This window comes from Podarcis cretensis (genome assembly GCF_951804945.1).
Source record: "Podarcis cretensis genome assembly, chromosome: 10".
Taxonomy (NCBI): domain Eukaryota; kingdom Metazoa; phylum Chordata; class Lepidosauria; order Squamata; family Lacertidae; genus Podarcis; species Podarcis cretensis.
The window spans coordinates 42,127,462-42,147,486 of NC_137179.1; the positions used below are offsets into that span (position 1 = coordinate 42,127,462).

General features: G+C 40.5%; 1 protein-coding gene across 6 annotated transcripts in view; it reads left to right on the forward strand.

Annotated features, from left to right (window-relative positions):
- PPP1R12A (protein phosphatase 1 regulatory subunit 12A) overlaps positions 1-20,025 on the forward strand; it is a 94,677-nt gene that overhangs the window by 16,767 nt on the left and 57,885 nt on the right. For all 6 annotated transcript variants that reach the window (XM_079991818.1, XM_079991819.1, XM_079991814.1 and 3 more), the window contains exon 2: positions 10,610-10,740. In XM_079991818.1, the coding sequence (XP_079847944.1) occupies positions 10,610-10,740 (131 nt within the window). The remainder of the gene's footprint in view (positions 1-10,609; positions 10,741-20,025) is intronic.

A 20,025-nucleotide genomic window follows, 5' to 3' on the forward strand; every position in this document is an offset into this window, starting at 1 on the left:
TTTGGACTCCTCCCTTATGCCACAATGTATCATTTGCTATCTTATAACAGAGAGCATTTCCTGTACCATGTAAAATGTACAAGGTGTCCACACTTCCTCTTGCATGTGCATTCACCACTCGCAGCAAGCATGCAGGCCACAAACACAAGTATTCTCTATCTCACACACTATACAGCCACACATATGTCTCTTCTTCTCTCTGCCCAAGTGTATCCTTCTGTCTCTCTCATGCCTGTACTGCCTAATCCCCCATTCAGAAAAGACCCTACATGGATGAAGGAAGCACCTTCCATTTCCCAAAGAAACAAAAAATGCCCCCGGCAATTTAAAAGAAATGGGCACTGGATTGCATGAATGGACACTGGATTGACAATCCCTATATTGGACTATAAGAATTGTGAACCTAAACAGCTTAAATTGTCTGAATTGATATTCTCTACTTTTTCCTGAATATATTGTTTTAATAATCTCTTTAAAAGTTCAGGAGCCTCTGCACAAATGGCAGCGTAAACAATGTATGCCTATTTTAAGGCCCTAAAGACTAATTTGGCTGTGGTATAGTTGAGGGAAATTTAAAGTCGTATATTCTGTCATGGGAATTAATATGAGAGCCTCAGTAAAGTTTTATTTCAGAGCTGTGTCATTGCCCTTGAATACCCAAAAATGTTTGTTTTGGTTAGGGTAAATCAGTTTTCTTACAATACTATCAACCACATAGGCTGTTTCTGCTTGAGAGATTGTGTATTCATCACTTGTCATTCCCCCCAGTTCAAAATATCTTTGGATGCTAAGGCATCACTCTCCTGTATCATAAATTTCAAGTGCAACCTTGGAGACTGGTAGTAAACATATTCTTCATTGAATTGTAGGGTGGGAATCTATTTCATTGCTTACAAGCATTAATTGACACTCAGTCCAAGTTGCAAATAAGCATTGTTTTTTATGCTAAACCAGAACAGCAACTCGTAGCTTGTAAATAGATGGGCTTCCAAACTACCCAGCTTTATGTACTTGTTTATAATTATGAAGAGTAGTTTCAAATTGTTTCCTGTTTCTGACAAACTAATAATGGAAATAGATCCATTTGAAAAGAGCTCTTAAGTTATTGCTGCAGACAGAGAATGTTCAATAGCAGGTGGTCATACAGTAAAAAGGCGTCTGAAAGGTAGAAACAATTCTAAACTTGACACATGATGAAACTAAAAGTGTTCAATTTTATACTATGAGCACATAATTTTCTTCATTATATTTTTGTATTCCTTCCAGTCTTCTTCTCAGTGACATTTTAGTGTAATGATGAGTTTTTCTGATTGCTGGTAGTATGTGACAGGGGACCTTCATGCTGACTGAGAATTTGAACTAAGTTTCTAGATCAAAAGACGCTTTAGCCTAGGGGTTTGCGAGCCTTTTTCCAGTTGAGGATTACATTCCCTTGAGGAGCGTCTTTTGGGGGTTCCAGGCTAGCAGTGGCTAGGGCACAAACTGGTGGTGAATGAGTTTTCTCTCTTTTCCTTTCTCTGCTGGACTCCACAGTGCCCACTCTCCCCTCCATGTCATCTTATCTTTCTGTTACCCCATCTCCATCTCTTTGTTTTGGGCCTTTCTCCATTCCCCCTTCCATATTAATGCAGATGGGAAATGATCATTTGTCAAATGCTTCTCCTTTTCAGTACACTCTACTTTTGTATTTCCGTCTACTCTCCTTTCCTTTCCTAGTTCCTCCTACTCTGTTGGTCATTGCAAGGCTCAGCCACACCTCCCCCCTCCTCCTCTGTGCAAAAAGAATCAATTTCCAGAGGGATGGCTAAGAAAGCAAGAGTGAGACTGCTGCACCTGGAGGATTGCATAAAAGGCTTGGGGGCCTTAGCTTCCTCATCATTGCTCTAACCACAGCAGCATTGGTTCTCAGAAGTAACTCTTATGATAGGGGTTCTACAAATCTTTGGAACCAGTTGTTATGTCCTGCTTTTCAAGACTCTTAATTCCCCACATGTTTATGCACTGTTTCGGCGTTACTGATTATTGCCTACCATATAATTAAGTTCCTTTAGAAAGCTTGTAAGTTGTTGAACCTCAAAAACATGATAATATTTATACTGGGAATTTTCGTCATTTGTGTAATAATGCATGATGACCCCAGAACTAAGAGGATCTGTTGGGAGCAGAAGCGGAAAAGGGTGTGTGTGTCTCCTCTAAGTTCTAAATGGGTGTGTGGGTATATGATTTACCCAAATCTTAATTTGAGGTGCACATATCCCATTTCCTTATTCATTTCTACATATGTTGGCTATTGGTATAGGGGTACAACACTTGATGATATACAATGCCATTTTGTAGAAGACCGTCTTATGGAGGTGTTGCTATATCACCGTGGAAGCCCAAAGCTCATTTTAGAGATTACACCCCCAGGTGTTTTTTTAATTAGTCCACAGTTAAATTGTCCCATTCCCAACAACTAGATTTTCTTTACTTTTTTGTTTTCTTGTTAGTGGGGATGGTAGGCACAGTTACCTTGGGTCTGTCTATTTTGCTAATGACTTCTGTGTGGAATGAGAATAGCAAATTGTTGTTCCATTCAAAGTCTATCTGTTCACATAGGCACTTTAAAATGAGTTGAGCCCAGTATTATTGCTTTGTTGTGGAAGGAGAATTGTGCTGATAAAAGGGTCCTTCTGTAAACCGAGTGTCAATGTAGGATCAAACCCATTGTACTTAACAGAAATACTTCTATTTCATGGTATAATGGACACATCTATATCTACTATGTGTCACTGTGTGCTATATAGTCAAAAGCTGTTCTGTGTATTGGAGAAATGTGCTGCTGATTTTAATAATGCATTTTAAATTGCCATAATCCACCCTGGGGCATTGTGGTGAAGGGTGAATAAGAAATTGAATTAATAATAATAAAACAATAAGGGATTGTGAGGAGCTTCGGAAGTATGTCTCCATACTAGCACAATGGCAAATGGAATTAAGTGATTTAAAAAAAATTGTATTGCAAATTTCATCCAGTATTCTTTCCATTGCATTATGTGGAACAATTGGTTAGGCAATAACATAATGAACTTTTACATGCTTGTGGTAGCTAGAATTCTATGTGTGAAATTCTGAAATTCACCATTAACACCCAAAATCAAATAGTGGAAGGATAAAATATAGGAGTTTGTAGTTATGGCGCATCGGCAGCACATATACTAAAATTGGAATCAATCTATATCCATCCATCTGCTTGAAACTGTGATTCAAGAAATTTGAAGTACGTGTTTGTATTGCGGTTAAGTATTTCTTCAGGGGGGAAAAGCAAAATGATGTACATTGGGGATAAAAATTATAGCTTCATGTATGTATTGGCATGGTTTGAACCAGCGGTGGTTGTCTGGAAAAATGAACTTTGGTTCATGGTATATAGCAAGGCTGGCCCAACACCCTTTGGTGCCTGAGGCAAGATGTGCCCCCTGATCTAGGCCCGCTCCCTGTGGGGGGAGGGGCAACACATTCAATCTGTAGGACCATCCCCTTTTCACTGAGCGTCTTGGTGAAAAGAGGGCATTCTGCAAGGTGGTGTTGCTGCTCTCCCCATCTTTGGCTTTCAGCTGCATCGTTGGCTCCCCCAAATCCCAGTCTGGATCTCCCACCCCCTGTGAAGCATGCCACCCGAGGTAGGTTGCCTCATGCAGCTTCATAGGGCAGCAAGCTAGCTTCAAGGTTTCAGGGCAAACCACAAGTCATGCCTTTCTAGCCCTTTTCTGCCCCTCAGGATTTGCTGCCTGAGGCAGCTGCCTCACTCAGCCTCATATACCAGTCTTTGGTATATGGTTTGATGAAGATATCTTGCCCCAGTGTGCAGCAGCTTGGATGAAGACAAATTATGTGTTAGGGTTCAATAGGAAAGGTGTTGAAAGCACAACTGTCAATATAATGATATGCAAATCTGTGGTGTGGCAACACATGGAATACTGTGTACAGTTCCAGTCATCACACCTCAAAAAAGGGTTAGTGTAGAGCCACAAAAGGTTCAGAAAAAAGGCAACCCAAGTGCTCATGGAGCTTGAACAACACTCCTATGAGAAAAATTTGCCAAATTGTGAACTTTTAAGTATAGAGGAAAGACAAGTAAGGTATATAGTAGGTGCATAAAATTATGCATGGTGTGGAGATGGAGTAGGTTCTCATTCTCATAAAACTGGAGACTATCCAATGAAGCAGTCTTTTGGATGATTCCAGACAGATAAAAGGAAGCCCACGGTACATAGTTAAATTATGGAATGCACTCCCACAAAATGGCCACCAATTTGGTTACCTTTAAAAGGGGGTTAGACCAGGGGTCAGCAAGGTTTACCTCGCCCAGGCTGGTTCACTCCAGTGGAGATCCCTCTGTGGGCCAGAGCACGCCCTCAATTTCCGGCATCTGCGCAGAAATGATTTCTTGTGCCGTGGAAATGAGTCCCTGTGCTGCGCTGCACCGGTTTAGTGCAGCATGTGGGGACTCACCGAGCAGGCAGCTTGTGGACTGGTTAAATGACCCCCATGGGCCCCATGTGGCCCATGGGCCTTAGGTTGCCAACCCCTGTGTTAGACCAACATAACAGAGGTTAAGGTTTTCAATGGCTACTAACCATGACTGTGTACAAGCTCCTGTACTGAAGGTGTTATGCCTTGCTGGGGAGCACAAGTGGGAGAGTGCTGTTGCACTGATGTCAACACACACACACACACACACACACACACAGAGAGAGAGAGAGAGACAGAGAGAGAGAGAGACAGAGAGAGAGAGAGATTTTCATCTAATCAAACTAGAGTATCTAGTAAAAGTGAAGTAGGAGACTTGATAGAGTTTTACAGCTATCATTGGAAGCAGACCTCTCCTGTTGTTTTGGACACAAGTTATCTACTGTTCCTTAACTGAAGACTCTAAAATTTTCCACCACAAGTACTATTTAAAGTGGACACATTTGCTGTTACTATCTTTGAAAGAGCCATATTCCTGATCTGCTAATACATAGGCACTTCAGGTTCATTTTAGAAGCTTGTTTGATTTTAGCATACATATAGTTAATATATTTGAGCCTTTTGCATGGGAATCCCAGAGCCTTATATGGTCAGCTAACTTTGTTCTGCAGTGAACTGAAGGCACCCATCCAAAGGGAAAAAATTCCAATTGTCTTTAACTATCTAGTACCCTTTCCTTGGCCTCCTGCAGTAGTACGGTAGCTAACACTCTAACAATTTAAATGTAGGCTTTTACAAAGGTAGTGGAAATTAATTTTGGTAGTATTTGATAGCTGGATATATTCAGAGAGCAGAAATATTACTTTAGTAAAGGTTCGTAACAAAGTCTATAGCTGCTTAGTGTAGAGATCTGAAAGCTAGCATCACTTTGTGTGAGGACTTCTAATTATTTATAATACTGATCTTGGTGGTTCTGTGCCTGTCTGCATAAGAAGTGGCAACTGACAGAGCAGGTAATGATTTGGGGGGACTTTCTAGGCATAAAGAAATCAAAGTCAGACAGTACAGCATGACACTCTCAATCTCAGGGTTGTGGTTTTGAGCCCCACATGGGGCAAAAGATTCCTGCATTGCAGGGTGCTGGACTTGATGATCCTTGCGTTCCCTTCCAACTCTACAATTCTATGATTCTTTGAAATCCAACAGCTCAACACAGACTGAGCACCACAGTGGCCTCCAGGGGGATGTCAGTTAAAGAAAAAGGGGAAGAGAGGGAATTGGCTTGCTTGAGCTGCTAACAGGTTACAGTTTTGGGAGTGGGGGAAAGGTCAGAAGGAATACATGCCAGAAGGTTAAGTACCCTCTCTGAGCTATTAGGGGAGGTTTCAGGAGGGAGCAACGGATGTGCCTCACTTTTGTTTCTCATTCTGCACAAATTTGTTCCTTCAACTGCTGTATAGAAAAAAGTGCTCTTTAAACCAGTCAGTTGGGGAAAGGTTTTAGGAGAGATGGAAAGAGAAAATTGATTATTTTTTCCCACCCTAAGACCTCCATAAAAGTTGTATTTTTTCTTTTTCCCTGTCTTGAAACCTCCCCACCCTGTAGGCCCTGAATAGCATTGCAAGGCGCTTTTTTCAGGCTAGCAGGAGCCTTGAACAGGAACAATCCTCTTAGGGGCAAAGGATTCAGGTCCCTACTTTGTGTTAAAGTACCAGAATAAAAATACAACCTACAACTTGGTGCGCAAATACATATGTGTTATGTAATGTATCGAGGAGTCAACCTGGAGACTTTGATGAGCTTTTGACCATGGTTCACCTTTGGTTGCCTCCTGCAGCCTTCCTAAAGCCTGATTTATTTTTTGTTGTTGTTGATATTTAATGACAAGTAACGAAACATACCCACACAGGGAAGCCCTCTGATTTCTTAGTGGAGTTGCCTGCATTCAGAACAGCCTATCCTCGTCCCCAAGGAGGTACTAGTGATATGGAAGCTTTGTTCATTTGCCAGTAATTTTCAGCTGTGTGCTGGGACACACAACTACTAGTCTAAATTGGTGATTGATAAGCCCATTAGTCAAATGTTTTATGTGAATCTGAAGTACCCATCCACAAAATAAGTTGCTAGTGATCGTGCTTGATTCTGCTTTAGCTTTGCTTGCTTCTATTCAGCCTTTGCTGTGGTTGGTAATTGACCATGTTCTTACTTGAGGTGTGATTGAATGGTCCTGTTTCTTGTAGCTGAATGACATATCTTGAAAGAGGTATGTCATATTGAATTATGGAGGGTGGGAATGTACTGTTTTGGAGACAGAAAAGTTACTGACTTTAAAATTTAATCTTATAAGATTCAGAAGTGAAATTTGTTTCCAGTTCAGATTCAGAAAAAGTGTGATCCCGCTATTAGAACCTTAGAATACAATGCCCTAGGCTGTGATTGTTGAGTGTGTTCATCTCACTTTAGTCTAGTGCAGAATTTCCCAAACTTGGATCCCCAGCTGTTTTTGGACTACAGCTCTCATCCCTAGCTAACAGGACCAGTGGTCAGGGATTATGGGAATTATAGTCCAAAAACAACTGGAGACCCAAATTTGGGAAACCCTGGTCTAGTGTTGACTACTCAGAGTTGACTATTGGGCAAAACCAATTTTGGACAAGACAGTGGCATATGGCATTGTTTGCTTGTTTCACTATGAGATTCAGGGGAGAAAAAGTTAAAGATACAGAATTATATGGGTCATCGTAGAATTAGTAGTGAAATTTCAGGGCTTTAGTTTGTTTCACTAAGTACAGAACAACTTTCCAGAATTTGAACTGAGAAAGAGGGTGTTTTTCTTGCAATTGTTTTATGACCATCAGGACCCCATAATTCTATATCACCTCATAGATTGCTTAATACTTTAGGGTGACAGTTGTCTGGTGGTGGTTGGTAGCATAGAAGAAAGGAAGAAAGAAAGAAAGAAGAAAGAAAGAGAAAGAAAGATCAAATTTTCTTTTATAATTGTCTTGATTGTTTTAGGGAAAATATGAACAAAAAACCTTAAATAGGACAGATTAGAAAAAAATGTTTTGTGCAAAACTTCATCAGAATTGGCTGTATTGTAGCAAAAGGACTGCAAAATACGGACTTCATAATAGCTGGCAGTTTGTGATTGTGACACCTATATGTTTAGTATAGGGATTACCCTGACTTTTATTTACCTTTAATGACACCAGCAAATAGCCAAATTAGACTATATAGTGTGATGACATCATCACGTCCGGTAGATTGTGCCTTCCCTGGTGGGGCCATTTGAGAAACAATGCAGACAAAGCTATCATTTTTGTTCTCTGCACTTTTATTTTGTCTTCACTTTGTAGTCACCAGTGTCTCACCAATACAGGCACAATTTTCTGAAGAGTTGCATCCTGATAACTGGAACAGTACCTTTGCTGTTGCTACTGGTCATTCATCTACACTACTACAATTCCTAGAAGGCATCTGAGCTTGCTGTGTGAGTTGCTCCCAATGGCAAGAAACTTGGAGGCAAGCTATTTTGGTAACAATCAGTTGCCTCCTGCTGCTTTTACCTTACCCTCACTATCTCTGCCCAGGGATGCACAAGCAAGGGCACCTCTTGCCCATTAGTAACTAAGACAGCAGTATATCCCTCTGTGTCTTTTCTGAAATGCAGCATCTTCTTTTCTTTAACTTGCTGTTTCTTCCTTGTTTCCACAGGAAGTCACACTTGCATCAGCTTCTTTTACAATAAGATAGCTGCCACCATCATGCCCAATAAGCATTAAACTCACTGTTTCACCACTACCTCCCATGATCTCTGTAAAAAATGGCCTATATTCCAGACACTGGGAATTCTAGCCTTGTCAGCTCACTGTTGGAGCTTGAGAGGAGGCTGCAGGAGAAAATATAATGGGATAACTCAATGCATACTTTTTCACTTGGGATTAACAATATTGGAGTAGGAGCAGCTATATAGTGCATTATTGTTAATATATGAGATTATCCAGTCAACACTCCTCTCCATAATCTTACATTCAGACATTAACTGATATATTTCTTGAAACCATGGATTTGCTTTCTATACCCAGTTATTAACCTGCCATATCACAAGAAACCACCAACCCACCCATAGCAGGCCCCCTGTCCCTAGTGTTCAAAACATGAGGTTGCACCATAATTTCACTTTTTCCAAGACCTCTGGTTGGTGGGTCAGGACCATCTCACCCTGTATCACCACTTTGCAAGGCCTCTGGTTAATGGGTTAGTTACACTTTTACCCATGCCCATAGCATAACTGATTTTCCTGGTAGCTGGTAGTTATTATTTCTCTTTCCCTTCAGAACCACATGTTCAGTGCATATACCAGTCCAGTTTTAGTCTGTAGTCACAATTCAATGGTTTTCACCCAAGCGCTCTATATGGATGCAGATGATGGCCCCTTCCTAAAGAATATTGATTATAGTCTCATTTTTTTGTGAAATACTGCCCCATGGTTTCAGTTTCTATGAGCCTTTGAGCAAAATTGCAGTAATGTTGGGCTGGCTAGTTTGAACCGTCTTCAAATTGTCAATGAAGTGCACATGAATGAAAAATGACCGTAAACACCAAGCAGTACAGGTCTCTGTTGCTGTGTAAATTCTCAAGGGCTCGCTTTTGGGTAGAAATGTGTAGGGTTACACTGAGTGTGTTTTAAGACAATGATTTTTTGAGTGTTTTCATGTGTACATGTGTTGATGGTGGCCATGAGATTACCTTTACCTTTCTATATGTTTTATAATTCTCAGTCTAAAATGCTTGCGCTGAGCGAGCCATGCTGTAAATGAGTAGCTAGTCCAGTGGAGAAAGAAAAGGCATGTGATGTTGGCCACTTGTTTCTGTTAACCTTGTAATTTGCAGACTGTAGGTTGTGTTCTGATGAGGGTCATGGCCTTTTGCTCAGGGGTTTCATTGGAGTCCTGAAGATGTTTAGGATTAGAGAGTAACAGTTCTGACATAGAATTGTTGGACATAGTTTTTGCTTCTACAAAAGCAAACCTTCAGACCCAAAAGGACAAAAACATGTGGCATTGTAGTGTTTGGATTACGTGCCTTGAGTGAAGGCATTGGATTTTGATCATTTAATGTTGTATAGCTCCATGTTACTGTTGGAGGTCCCTGTGTGGCTTTTCCCCTTGCACATGGCACCCACATGGCTCAAACATGCCATAGTATGGTTTCCCATGTTTTCTGAATCCAGTTTGTGGCTGAGTGGTAAACCATAAATAAGCCAAGGTTTGTTCTTGGTTTACTTCTGGTTTATTGCTTGTGGTTTGTCTGAGAACATACTCCCCCCCCCCCGGGGGGGGATTTGGATGGCACAAAAAGCCATACTAGAGCTGTGTGGGTACTGTGCTGAGTTGAGGAGGAACCCATGTGGGGACCTACATGGCAGGGGGGCATAGTCACAACTAAGCCGTTATTTGAGACAAACTGTGATTTACATGTGTGACTCAGGCAATTGAAAGCTGTATTTTAGTTATACATATAATAGAAATCTTAATTCCCATAGAAGTTTCTCAAGGTATCTAGGTACCCAGGTATGCATGGTTTTACAGTATAAGCTCAAAACTGAATTGCACCCTAAGGAAATTGACATAATTTGCTGTTTGCTATATCTTGTGATGTGTGTTTTCTACGTCTTTGTTTTAGAAACTCTGCAGGGTCTGTTTTGTTCCTCACACTGTCAAAATTGAAGAGTATTAGGCTAGCTTATGGCAGATAAGACATACAACCTCACAGTTCTGTATATATCACAAAGTAGAGACATGCTCTCTGCATTCTCTTCTATCCTTCTAAGGCTGTCAGCGAGCTGGCAGAGAAGAAATATACCAAACAACCATGTATAAGAAGAACATTTTGTCATGAATGGAAGGAACATGTTGCAGGTGGCTATAGTGAACTTGAAATGGCAATAGAGATTCTTATATTTATGCAGAATATATAAAAGAAAACGATGGGCTAATTCGTGTAGCACGAATCATGTGAACATGTGCTTTATGTGGGATAATGGCTTATTGCTGCCTGTTTGGTTGTGGAATGGGCGGTTAGATCTATTGTCATAGAATGACTTTTGGCCAATTGTTAAAACCACCTTAACACTTTTTTCTTTTGTTTATAGGCTTGCATAGATGATAATGTAGATATGGTGAAATTTCTGGTGGAAAATGGAGCCAATATTAATCAACCTGATAATGAAGGCTGGATACCTCTACATGCGGCTGCTTCCTGTGGATATCTTGATATAGCAGAGTAAGGATTTTTTCCCTATATTTAACATAACTTACCTTGATGTTTAGTAGACTTATGATGCAACCATTGCTAAGAAGCTGTTTAACGACAGGATACTTCGAGCAATGTATTCCATATTTTATGAGATCAGAACTGGGTTCTTTATGACAAGAAGAAAAATGCAGTTCCCTCACTCATAATAAAATTACGTTGAAAGGTGAATTTGAAATTTGCAGCAGTCTACATTTGTTAATCATCTTGTAACAAAGCCATATATCTGAACATATATTCTAGAAATGAGTGCTTGATACTTGATTTGAAGCCTGTGTTTTTTGTTTCCCTGTGAAATAGTCAACACTGGAGCACCAGACCTTTTGTTGATACTTAATTATATCTAGGGTTAAAGAACAAGTGCTGCATTTAGCTAAAGTTTGTCTTGTCTTATCTTGGGATGTTGATAGAATTTTCTGGGAAGTTTACAAATAGGGTGGCTGTAGCTTTTAAGGATAGCGCTCCACAATCTTTAACCTTTCAATTTGATGTATTGGGTGCCCTTATGAGGAAGAACTCTGAGCTTGAGAAACCTAAACCTGTCCAGGCTATACATTGACACCTCTTGCATTGCATATAGTAACGTAGGATCCTGTTTGTCCTTAAAAGGAAGCAGTACTAGCTGTATTCTTTCTGACTCTGCAGTATGTGTCAGAATTCTGTTTGAGCTAACATATAAACTAGAATGGCATTTTAGCAGCTGTAAATTTCAGTAATTTTTTCATGTGGCAGCTGAAACTTTTTAAGGGGTACATGAGTATTGTATATGGTTTTCGTATCTTCTTTGTTCTTACTCTCATGTGTGGGACTGAAGTTTCAATAGTTATTTGCCCATGGTGTTGCTAAGATTTAAAGACACCTTGCCTGTTATAGTAGAATAAATGTGTGTAATTCCATTGAATAAGCAGTACTTAGACTGTACATCAGTACACACACACATTCATACTCCTCCTTTATGTATTACACGTACGTGTCTGTATGTGTACATATATAATCTATTAATAACTTACTATATATCAATAAGAATTATAATCAGGAAATACAAACATATTACTACTTTTGAGTCTCTCTGTGTGTGTGTGTGTCATAAAAATACATTTTTATGTTTGCAGAGCAGTTGTACATAAATGTTTCACTTTTCAAGTATGAAGGTAACAGGCATTTCATCCAGAGCACACCCTCCTAAACACTCTTGTTGAAGATGAAAGAAATAATTGTTTGCCAAACAAAAACTAGTAAAGAGGATGTGACTGAGCAAGCTCAGAATGTAGTTAATGCTTTTTAGGGAGTGTGCTGGAGAAAGTAGGGGCACAGCAGCTGCAGACATTCCTGGAGGTTTCTCATTTTCTTGATTTGGGTTCTTTCTTGGTGATGGGAATGAATCAATCTTAGTGGCCTTAATGGATATCCTTTGTTGCGGGCACAGCACAGGGACTGCAGGTGTTCTCCCCCATCCCTATTCCTCTGTGGCTTTTGATGCCATTGTCCATAGTATCCTCCTGGACCAACTCTGTGAGATAGGCATTGGAGGCACTGTACTGCAATAGTTCTGATTCTGCAGTGTCAAGTTCAGAGAGTTACACTGAGAAAATGCTCATTGGCCCCATAGTGTTTTTGTTATGGTGCCCTGCAGGGGCACATTTTATCCTTAAAGTTTTTTGGGATCTAAATGATACCAAAGCTTTTTAGGATCTCTCTGAAACCATTGAAAGCAGGCATTAGGAGTTTAGAAGAAGGATGCCTTCAGTATGCTGATCACAACTGAACCTGCTTTCTTTTGCATCTAAATTGGGTGAGGCTGTAGAAGCCTTGGACCAGGGCCTGGATGCAGTTAGTGGGCTGGATGAAGACCAGGATAATGAGTTTGAATCCTGTGGCAAAATGTCTGTTCTGGAAGAGGTTGAGCTCTTTCTCATGGAGCAGGTTCACAGCCTGGAGATGTGCCTGAGTCCCTCTTTATCACTTGGGGCTCAAGTGGTCTCTGCAGCTGGGAGCTCATTCTATAAACTTTTATCTGATCAGACAAGTGGGTTGGCCACTGTGATTCAGACATTAGTAGCCTTAAAACTAGGTCACTGCCTACATGGGGCTTTATTTTGATGCATTGCAGGGGGCTGGACAAGATGAGCCTTGGAGTCCCTTCTTGCAGTCCTGATCTAAAACAAATAATTTACTCACGGTTGAATGCCTATGTTAGGAGTTGTAAGCAGGAAGTTTTCCTGGCTTGGCTAAGGATTAAGACACAGGGTCCAAACTCATCCATACCTTTTTGGGGCAGGGCGACTCTTGACTGGTTGTCTTGCAGCATTCCCAGAACTGTTAAACATCATGTATTGCTAGAGTGTCCACGTTTTCTCAGTGCTTGACAAAAGTTTTTGTGAACCTGGCCATCTGATCTATGCTGTGTGGTCTAGCTTCATTCTTGGTTGAAGTTAATCATTTTTGTTTTCTTCATGTTTCTAAACATAATAGGCTAGTTAGTTTTCTTTTAAGACAGGGATGGATAATCTGTGGCCCTCCAGATGTTCCTCACATCATCCCTGACTGTTGGTTATGCAGTCTGGAGCTGTTTTAAGACCTTGGTGTTGTAAGAGATATGCTTCACTCATTACTAGATTGGACAGTCAGGACTGCCATCTGGTATACAGCATAGTATAGCTAAGATATCACTGTGCTATAAAATGCCTATGATTCACTCAGATACATAAGCTAGTCACCAAATGGCACCTTAAACCTGGGTTGCCATTTATATGAAATTTATATCATCATCATCATCATTATTACTGTAATTATTAATTTCATTTCTGTACTGCTTTATATTTTAAAGAAAAAAAGCAGTATATAACACAATAAAACATCAAATAAAGCAAACCAGACAGCAACAAGAGATCTCTACAAATCGACAAGCTGGCTGGTGCGCAACAATATCTTTTGATACTGGGGAACGTGGGGGCATGCACAGCAGCAGAAAAAGTTGCTGCACGCCAGCCAAATGGTGGAGATGTCAGTCTCCAAACCTGATGACATGATATCTTCCCTTGGTTGCAAGTTGACTCGCATCAGTTGCAAAACATGCCTAGTGTCTGGGGGATTTTGAACAGTGCTCCCTAGGTACCCTAATACTGAAAGTTTGATCTGCATTGTGATAGAAGTGAACAGCTGATTTGATTATGATTATTTTTGTGACGTGCTGGACTTGGCTTGACTATTTGTAAAAAGTTGACAACTTGTAAGACACGTGAGACTCAAGGCAAGATCTTCTAATTGATACTTCAATCACAACTGATGTTTCATATCCTTTGCATTATCGAGTTCTGCCAAACTGAATAGTTGGTCACACTATTTCTTTGGCTCAGAGAGACAAAACCTGCTTAGGACTATCTTCTCCTTCTGCTGGGTTTGTAATTAAAATGATAATAGTTATTGTTACCTTGAAGAGGTGTGGTCGGTCTCCACCTGCTTCCTATGGTCACTCCAGCTCTCAATGCTTTGTTTGGATCATGTGGGCATAGACCTGCCTTTCACCAGATAAAGCTACTTTTTTGCTTAAGATGAGAGTGAAGCTACATGGGGAGAAAGTACCTGAAATTGCGCTGTGTGGCCAGAAGAACAATATTTGCTTCTTTGTTTTGAATCAGTATATGCTTGGATAATGGTGTCAGGTGGAGGGAGTGAGTTGCTTTGTGGCTCCTGCAAGCTACAAACCTAAAATTGATTTTTGATTATGCTTTCAAGGAGCTGCCTTTAGGCACCAGGTCTGTTGACAGACCAACTCTACATTATAAAGATGTCTGCAAACATGACATGAAGGCTGAGAACATTAGCCTTAGGTAAAAGGTAAGACCCCTGACCATTAGGTCCAGTCGTGACCGATTTTGGGGTTTCAGCTCTCATCTCGCTTTATTGGCCAAGAGAGCTGGCGTACAGCTTCCGGGTCATGTGGCCAGCATGACTAAGCCGCTTCAGGCGAACCAGAGCAGCACATGGAAACACCATTTACCTTCCCACCGGAACGGTACCTATTTATCTACTTGCACTTTGACGTGCTTTCGAACGGCTAGGTGGGCAGGAGTGGGGACCAAGCAACAGGAGCTCACCCCGTCGCAGGGATTTGAACTGCCGACCTTCTGATCGGCAAGTCCTAGGCTCTGTGGTTTAACCCACAGCGCCACCCGCGTCCCTGCCATGTGGGAATTCCTTGCTGATGAGCACAGTGCCTGGAAACAGGCAGTCAGGTCATGCATCCATAGCAGTGACCAGAGGAGGAATGACTGCTGGGAGGAGCACAGAGAGAATAAACGTCATGAATCTGCAGCAGCACAACTGGATGCCTTCATCTGCCCCAGCTTCAATAAAACATGTCTCTCCCATATTGGTCTCTACAGCCACAGTTGGCGCTGTAACTCTCTGATGGTTTGACTTTACCCCAGTGGTACCCACTTCCATTGTCTCCCAAGACAGATGGATGCCAACAGCAACTTAATACTTCAGCTTTTAATAAATACATTTGCGGGGTGGTGGTGGTGGTGGTTAAAATTAGCAAGGGAAAAAAGCAATCAAAGGCTATTTAACAACAAATTTATTTAACCCACTTACTAAAGTCAAGTGTAAGAGGCTAAAAAGGTAAAGGTAAAGGACTTCTGACAATTAAGTTCAGTCGCGAACGACTAAATCAGACTGTATTTATCCATCTAGCCCTACTTTGACTCTTAGGCAGAGATTCTATCACCTGTTACCTCTTTCAATCTGAGATGCCAGATCTTCTCTGTGTAGGATCCTCTTCATGCAGACCATGTGTTCTCATTCTCATATAAGTAAACATGCATAGCATTGCACTGTTAAAGTTAAAATAAACAATTTAATGTTTTAATTGACCTTCATAAGTTCGAATACATAATTTTCATTCACATTGAATCTGCTTTGAAAGTGTATATAATGTTGCCGGTTAGTATGACTAGATGGCACAGTTGACTGTTAGAAACTTTATTTGTAAGTCCATGGGAAGAGACCATTTTGTTCAGTTCTGCATACTTTACTTTCCTTAAATTCTGGGGTTGTGCTGCTTCTGGAGCAGTTCTAGAGGTAACTCGGAGAATAACCATCTAGGTTCTTAAGTTAAGAAGGGCAATTCTAGGAATCTCTAGTCCCACTGCAGGCAACATACTGTTCTGTTTTTGAAAGGTTGGAGAGAGGAATGTGGACTTTGAAACCTCATTCTTATCTGGAAGATGTAATTATTTGGGGACACTCTTGTTCTTCCGAAGGAAATTAGTGATCTTTGCATCTACTGGAACCATCCTGTTTTCACCTTTCAAATTATGTTAAGGTTTCTTTTTTGTATTGTTTTATGCCTGATGTTTTAGAAGCCCTTGACAGAAAGATTGCAGGAAAATGCCTGGGTTTTTTCCCCCCCTAAAGGAGGGTTTTTGTTTTTGTTTTAAACTAACTACTGTGTGTCTGCTTCTTACCCTGATCTTAGAAATACAGTCCGTACTGTTGGAGTAGCAGTTTGACTCAATGAAGACAGTTCATAGAGAAAAGCTCAGTTTGCTGTTCTGCTTAGATGACGTGCAAACCAGTTAGATTTGTAGTTTATTTAGTGGGGAATGGAGCAGAAATCTTCAACTTCAGACAGGTTTCCCCCTTGCTTTGGTATAGTATAACTACAGTGGTACGTCTTGTTACGAACACTTCTGGTTATGAACGCTTCAGGTTACGAGCTCCGCTAACCCGGATGTAGCTGCTCCTGGTTGTGAACTTTGCCCCAGGATGCGAACGGAAATCACATGCTAGAGGTGCGCACATAGCGGGAAGCTGTGCACATCAGGATAAGAATGGTTTCAACTTAAGAACGGACCCCCGGAACAAATTAAGTTCGTAACCAGAGGTACCACTGTACTTTGGTCTTGTTCTATCTTTTATGGGATGTTTTTCTCCTGTAGGTAAAATTAAGAAAGTAACTAGCCTAGTGTCATATTCTGTTTGTGCTTTCCTTCATAGTTCTACTTCCAATTTGGTATTCAGCTCATGAAAGGAGGTATGACATTCCTGAAACAGATGTTATTTAGTGCTATATTCGCTTTGCATACATATGAATTGAGAAACCATACTTTTTCTAATGTTGAAAAACAGCTTGTATTGGATATGTGCTGAACAGATATTCTGGGCCTCAGTTTCTGGTGCTGCTGATGTTAGTAACCTGATGGGGCAGACTATCATAGATACTCCATGATTAAGTATTGGCTGGGAAACAAAAGTCTAGGGGATTGGCAGCCATAGTTTGTTATGGTAGTGGTGATGACGGTCTGACCATCATTCATTGTTTTAATAGTCACTTCCTTTTCCTGTACTTTGCTTTTTAATTGAGTGGCTTCTTAAGGTCAATAAAAAATGGACACTATCAATGGATTAATTTGCTTGTGTCTCAGATGTTAAATAGGTTGAAATGAGCATAACATCTAAGAACATATTTTGAGATGCCTCCCACACTGAATATTTTTTGACTAGGATGACACTATAGAATACTGGATCACTCAAGGTATTCATAAGATTGCATTTTCTGGTTTTTGTTTTTACCTTGTTACTCATTTAATATTAGGAAATCACTGTGGTTCTTAAGACTGTGTTCATGGAAGACAAACTTACTCGGCTACGAGTGATCTCCATAGATGATGATAGTTTAGCTTTGTACAGTATGCTTTTCTTTGAAAAGAATGGATTTAAATACATAAAGATATGACTTCTACTTCTAGCATTCTCTATTCCAATTTTTATTCTTCCTTATTTTAAAGCCTGTGTTAAGTTTAACAGTTGCTGCAACAATTTGTTGCTGCTCCTACTTGCATTTCCTTAGTGCACACCAATGTAACAATGATTTAAACTGTTTTTAAGAGAACCATCTGCTGAACTTTATCAGCATACAAGTGAGGCATTTTGGCTCTCTGTGCATGCAACGAAGTTAGCAATCTTAGGCATACATATTGGAAATAAGACCTACTGAACAAAATGGGACTTCTGACTAGTGATGTTAAATTCTTAAGAATAATTTTTTGGAGAATATTCTCGATTAATGAGAATATTAGAGAATTTTCATTTAAAATAAGAGAATATTCATTTTACTGCATTGAAAATGATATAATTAGTTAATATACATGTTTAAAGGTAAAGGTAAAGGTACCCCTGCCCGTACGGGCCAGTCTTGACAGACTCTGGGGTTGTGCGCCCATCTCACTTAAGAGGCCGGGGGCCAGCGCTGTCCGGAGACACTTCCGGGTCACGTGGCCAGCGTGACAAAGCTGCATCTGGCGAGCCAGAGCTGCACACGGAAACGCCGTTTACCTTCCCGCTGGTAAGCGGTCCCTATTTATCTACTTGCACCCAGAGGTGCTTTCGAACTGCTAGGTTGGCAGGCGCTGGGACCGAGCAGCGGGAGCGCACCCCGCCGCAGGGATTCGAACCGCCGACCTTTCGATCGGCAAGTCCTAGGCGCTGAGGCTTTAACCCACAGCGGCACCTGCGTCCCTCAATATACATGTTTATTAATGGGTAAACCTGTTCAGATAGTAACAAAAAACTGTACAGATACTTTAATTCAATGGGGCAATGCAGTGAATTCATACCAGTCTTTGATTTTTTTGCACCAAACTTGAAATTGAAAATTCAGTGTGAATGACTCACGTTAATCACTAAGCATGTCACCAACCATATATTTACCATCAATTTGAATTCTAATTATGTTTTGTATGTATGAAATGTAGCTTTTAAAGTAAAAGGTATACAAAAAAGACTCAGGTCTGCTACAAGAGTACATTCTTTAGTAAGCATATCTACATGGTACAGTATTTTCAGTGCAACACTAATAAAATTTATATGTTTAAAATAAATGCTATTTTTTCCAGAAAATAAAACACAAATAACCAGTAATGACAAGTTACATAACATCAGAAATGCAAATTACTATCTGCTCAGACAAGTAAGAAAACACACAATATATTTAAATTATAACTGATAAATTGTCACAAGAAATAAATTTGTTTTAAAAATAGGCTTTAATTAAAGGTAAAGGGACCCCTGACCGTTAGGTCCAGTCGCAAACGACTCTGGGGTTGCCGCGCTTATATCGCTTTACTGGCCGAGAGAACCAGCGTACAGCTTCCGGGTCATGTGGCCTGCATGACTAAGCCGCTTCTGGCGAACCAGAGCAGCGCACGGAAACACTGTTTACCTTCCCGCCGGAGCGGTACCTATTTATGTAATTGCACTTTGACGTGCTTTCGAACTGTGAGTTGGGCAGGACCTGGGACCAAGCAACGGGAGCTAACCCCGTCACGGGTATTCGAACTGCCGACCTTCTGATCGGCAAGCCCTAGGCACTGTGGTTTAGACCACAGCGCCACTTGCATCCTAGGCTTTAAGTAACAAGTCTCAAATGATTATAAATTTATATTGACTCCTCAAACATCTTAAGAGAATAAGTCACCATCTTCGTCTGCACAATGTCAATCTCTGGTAAATGGCACCTTGTTGAATGGCACTGCAAAAACCAGTTACTGGCATTAAATAAAAATATAGAAATGTCAACTGTTTAAATCAAGGTCACCTCACATGCCGTTACACATAATTGTATAGGTCTAGGTACTTTAAGTGTATAAAGCATTATAGCTATTTTCTGTATGGCCAAGGGTATAGAATTGCTAGGAATAAGGTCACACCAAAATAGAAAAAAAGGCTATTACATATAGTTGAAATACATATGAATTCAAATGTTCATCAGATTAAATGAATGGCATTTTTAAAACAAAACAAAAAATGTTTTCTGTAGTTCACATTTCAGAAGTGCCAACGGTGAATGATACAAAGCCCAGTAATGTAACTTGATCAAAAAAATCATTATTTATTACTTACACTGGCAATATCACAGATTGACTTATTATTTACTAGATTTTTAAAATGTGGATTATAAAATTGGTTCTTAAATTAGAATTTACTGTTTGTGGAGAATATTCTGCGGAGAATTTAGAAGGCACAGGGCCTCCTTGGTTTTAGCGCCCTCCCTTCAGATGTTAAGGAAATAAACAACTATTTGACTTTTGCAAGACATCTGTTTAGGGAAGTTTTTAATTTTTTTATTGTTTTTACTATTCTGCTCAGGGACGCGGGTGGCGCTGTGGGTAAAACCTCAGCGCCTAGGACTTGCCGATCGCATGTTCGGCGGTTCGAATCCCCGCAGCGGGGTGAGCTCCCGTCATTCGGTCC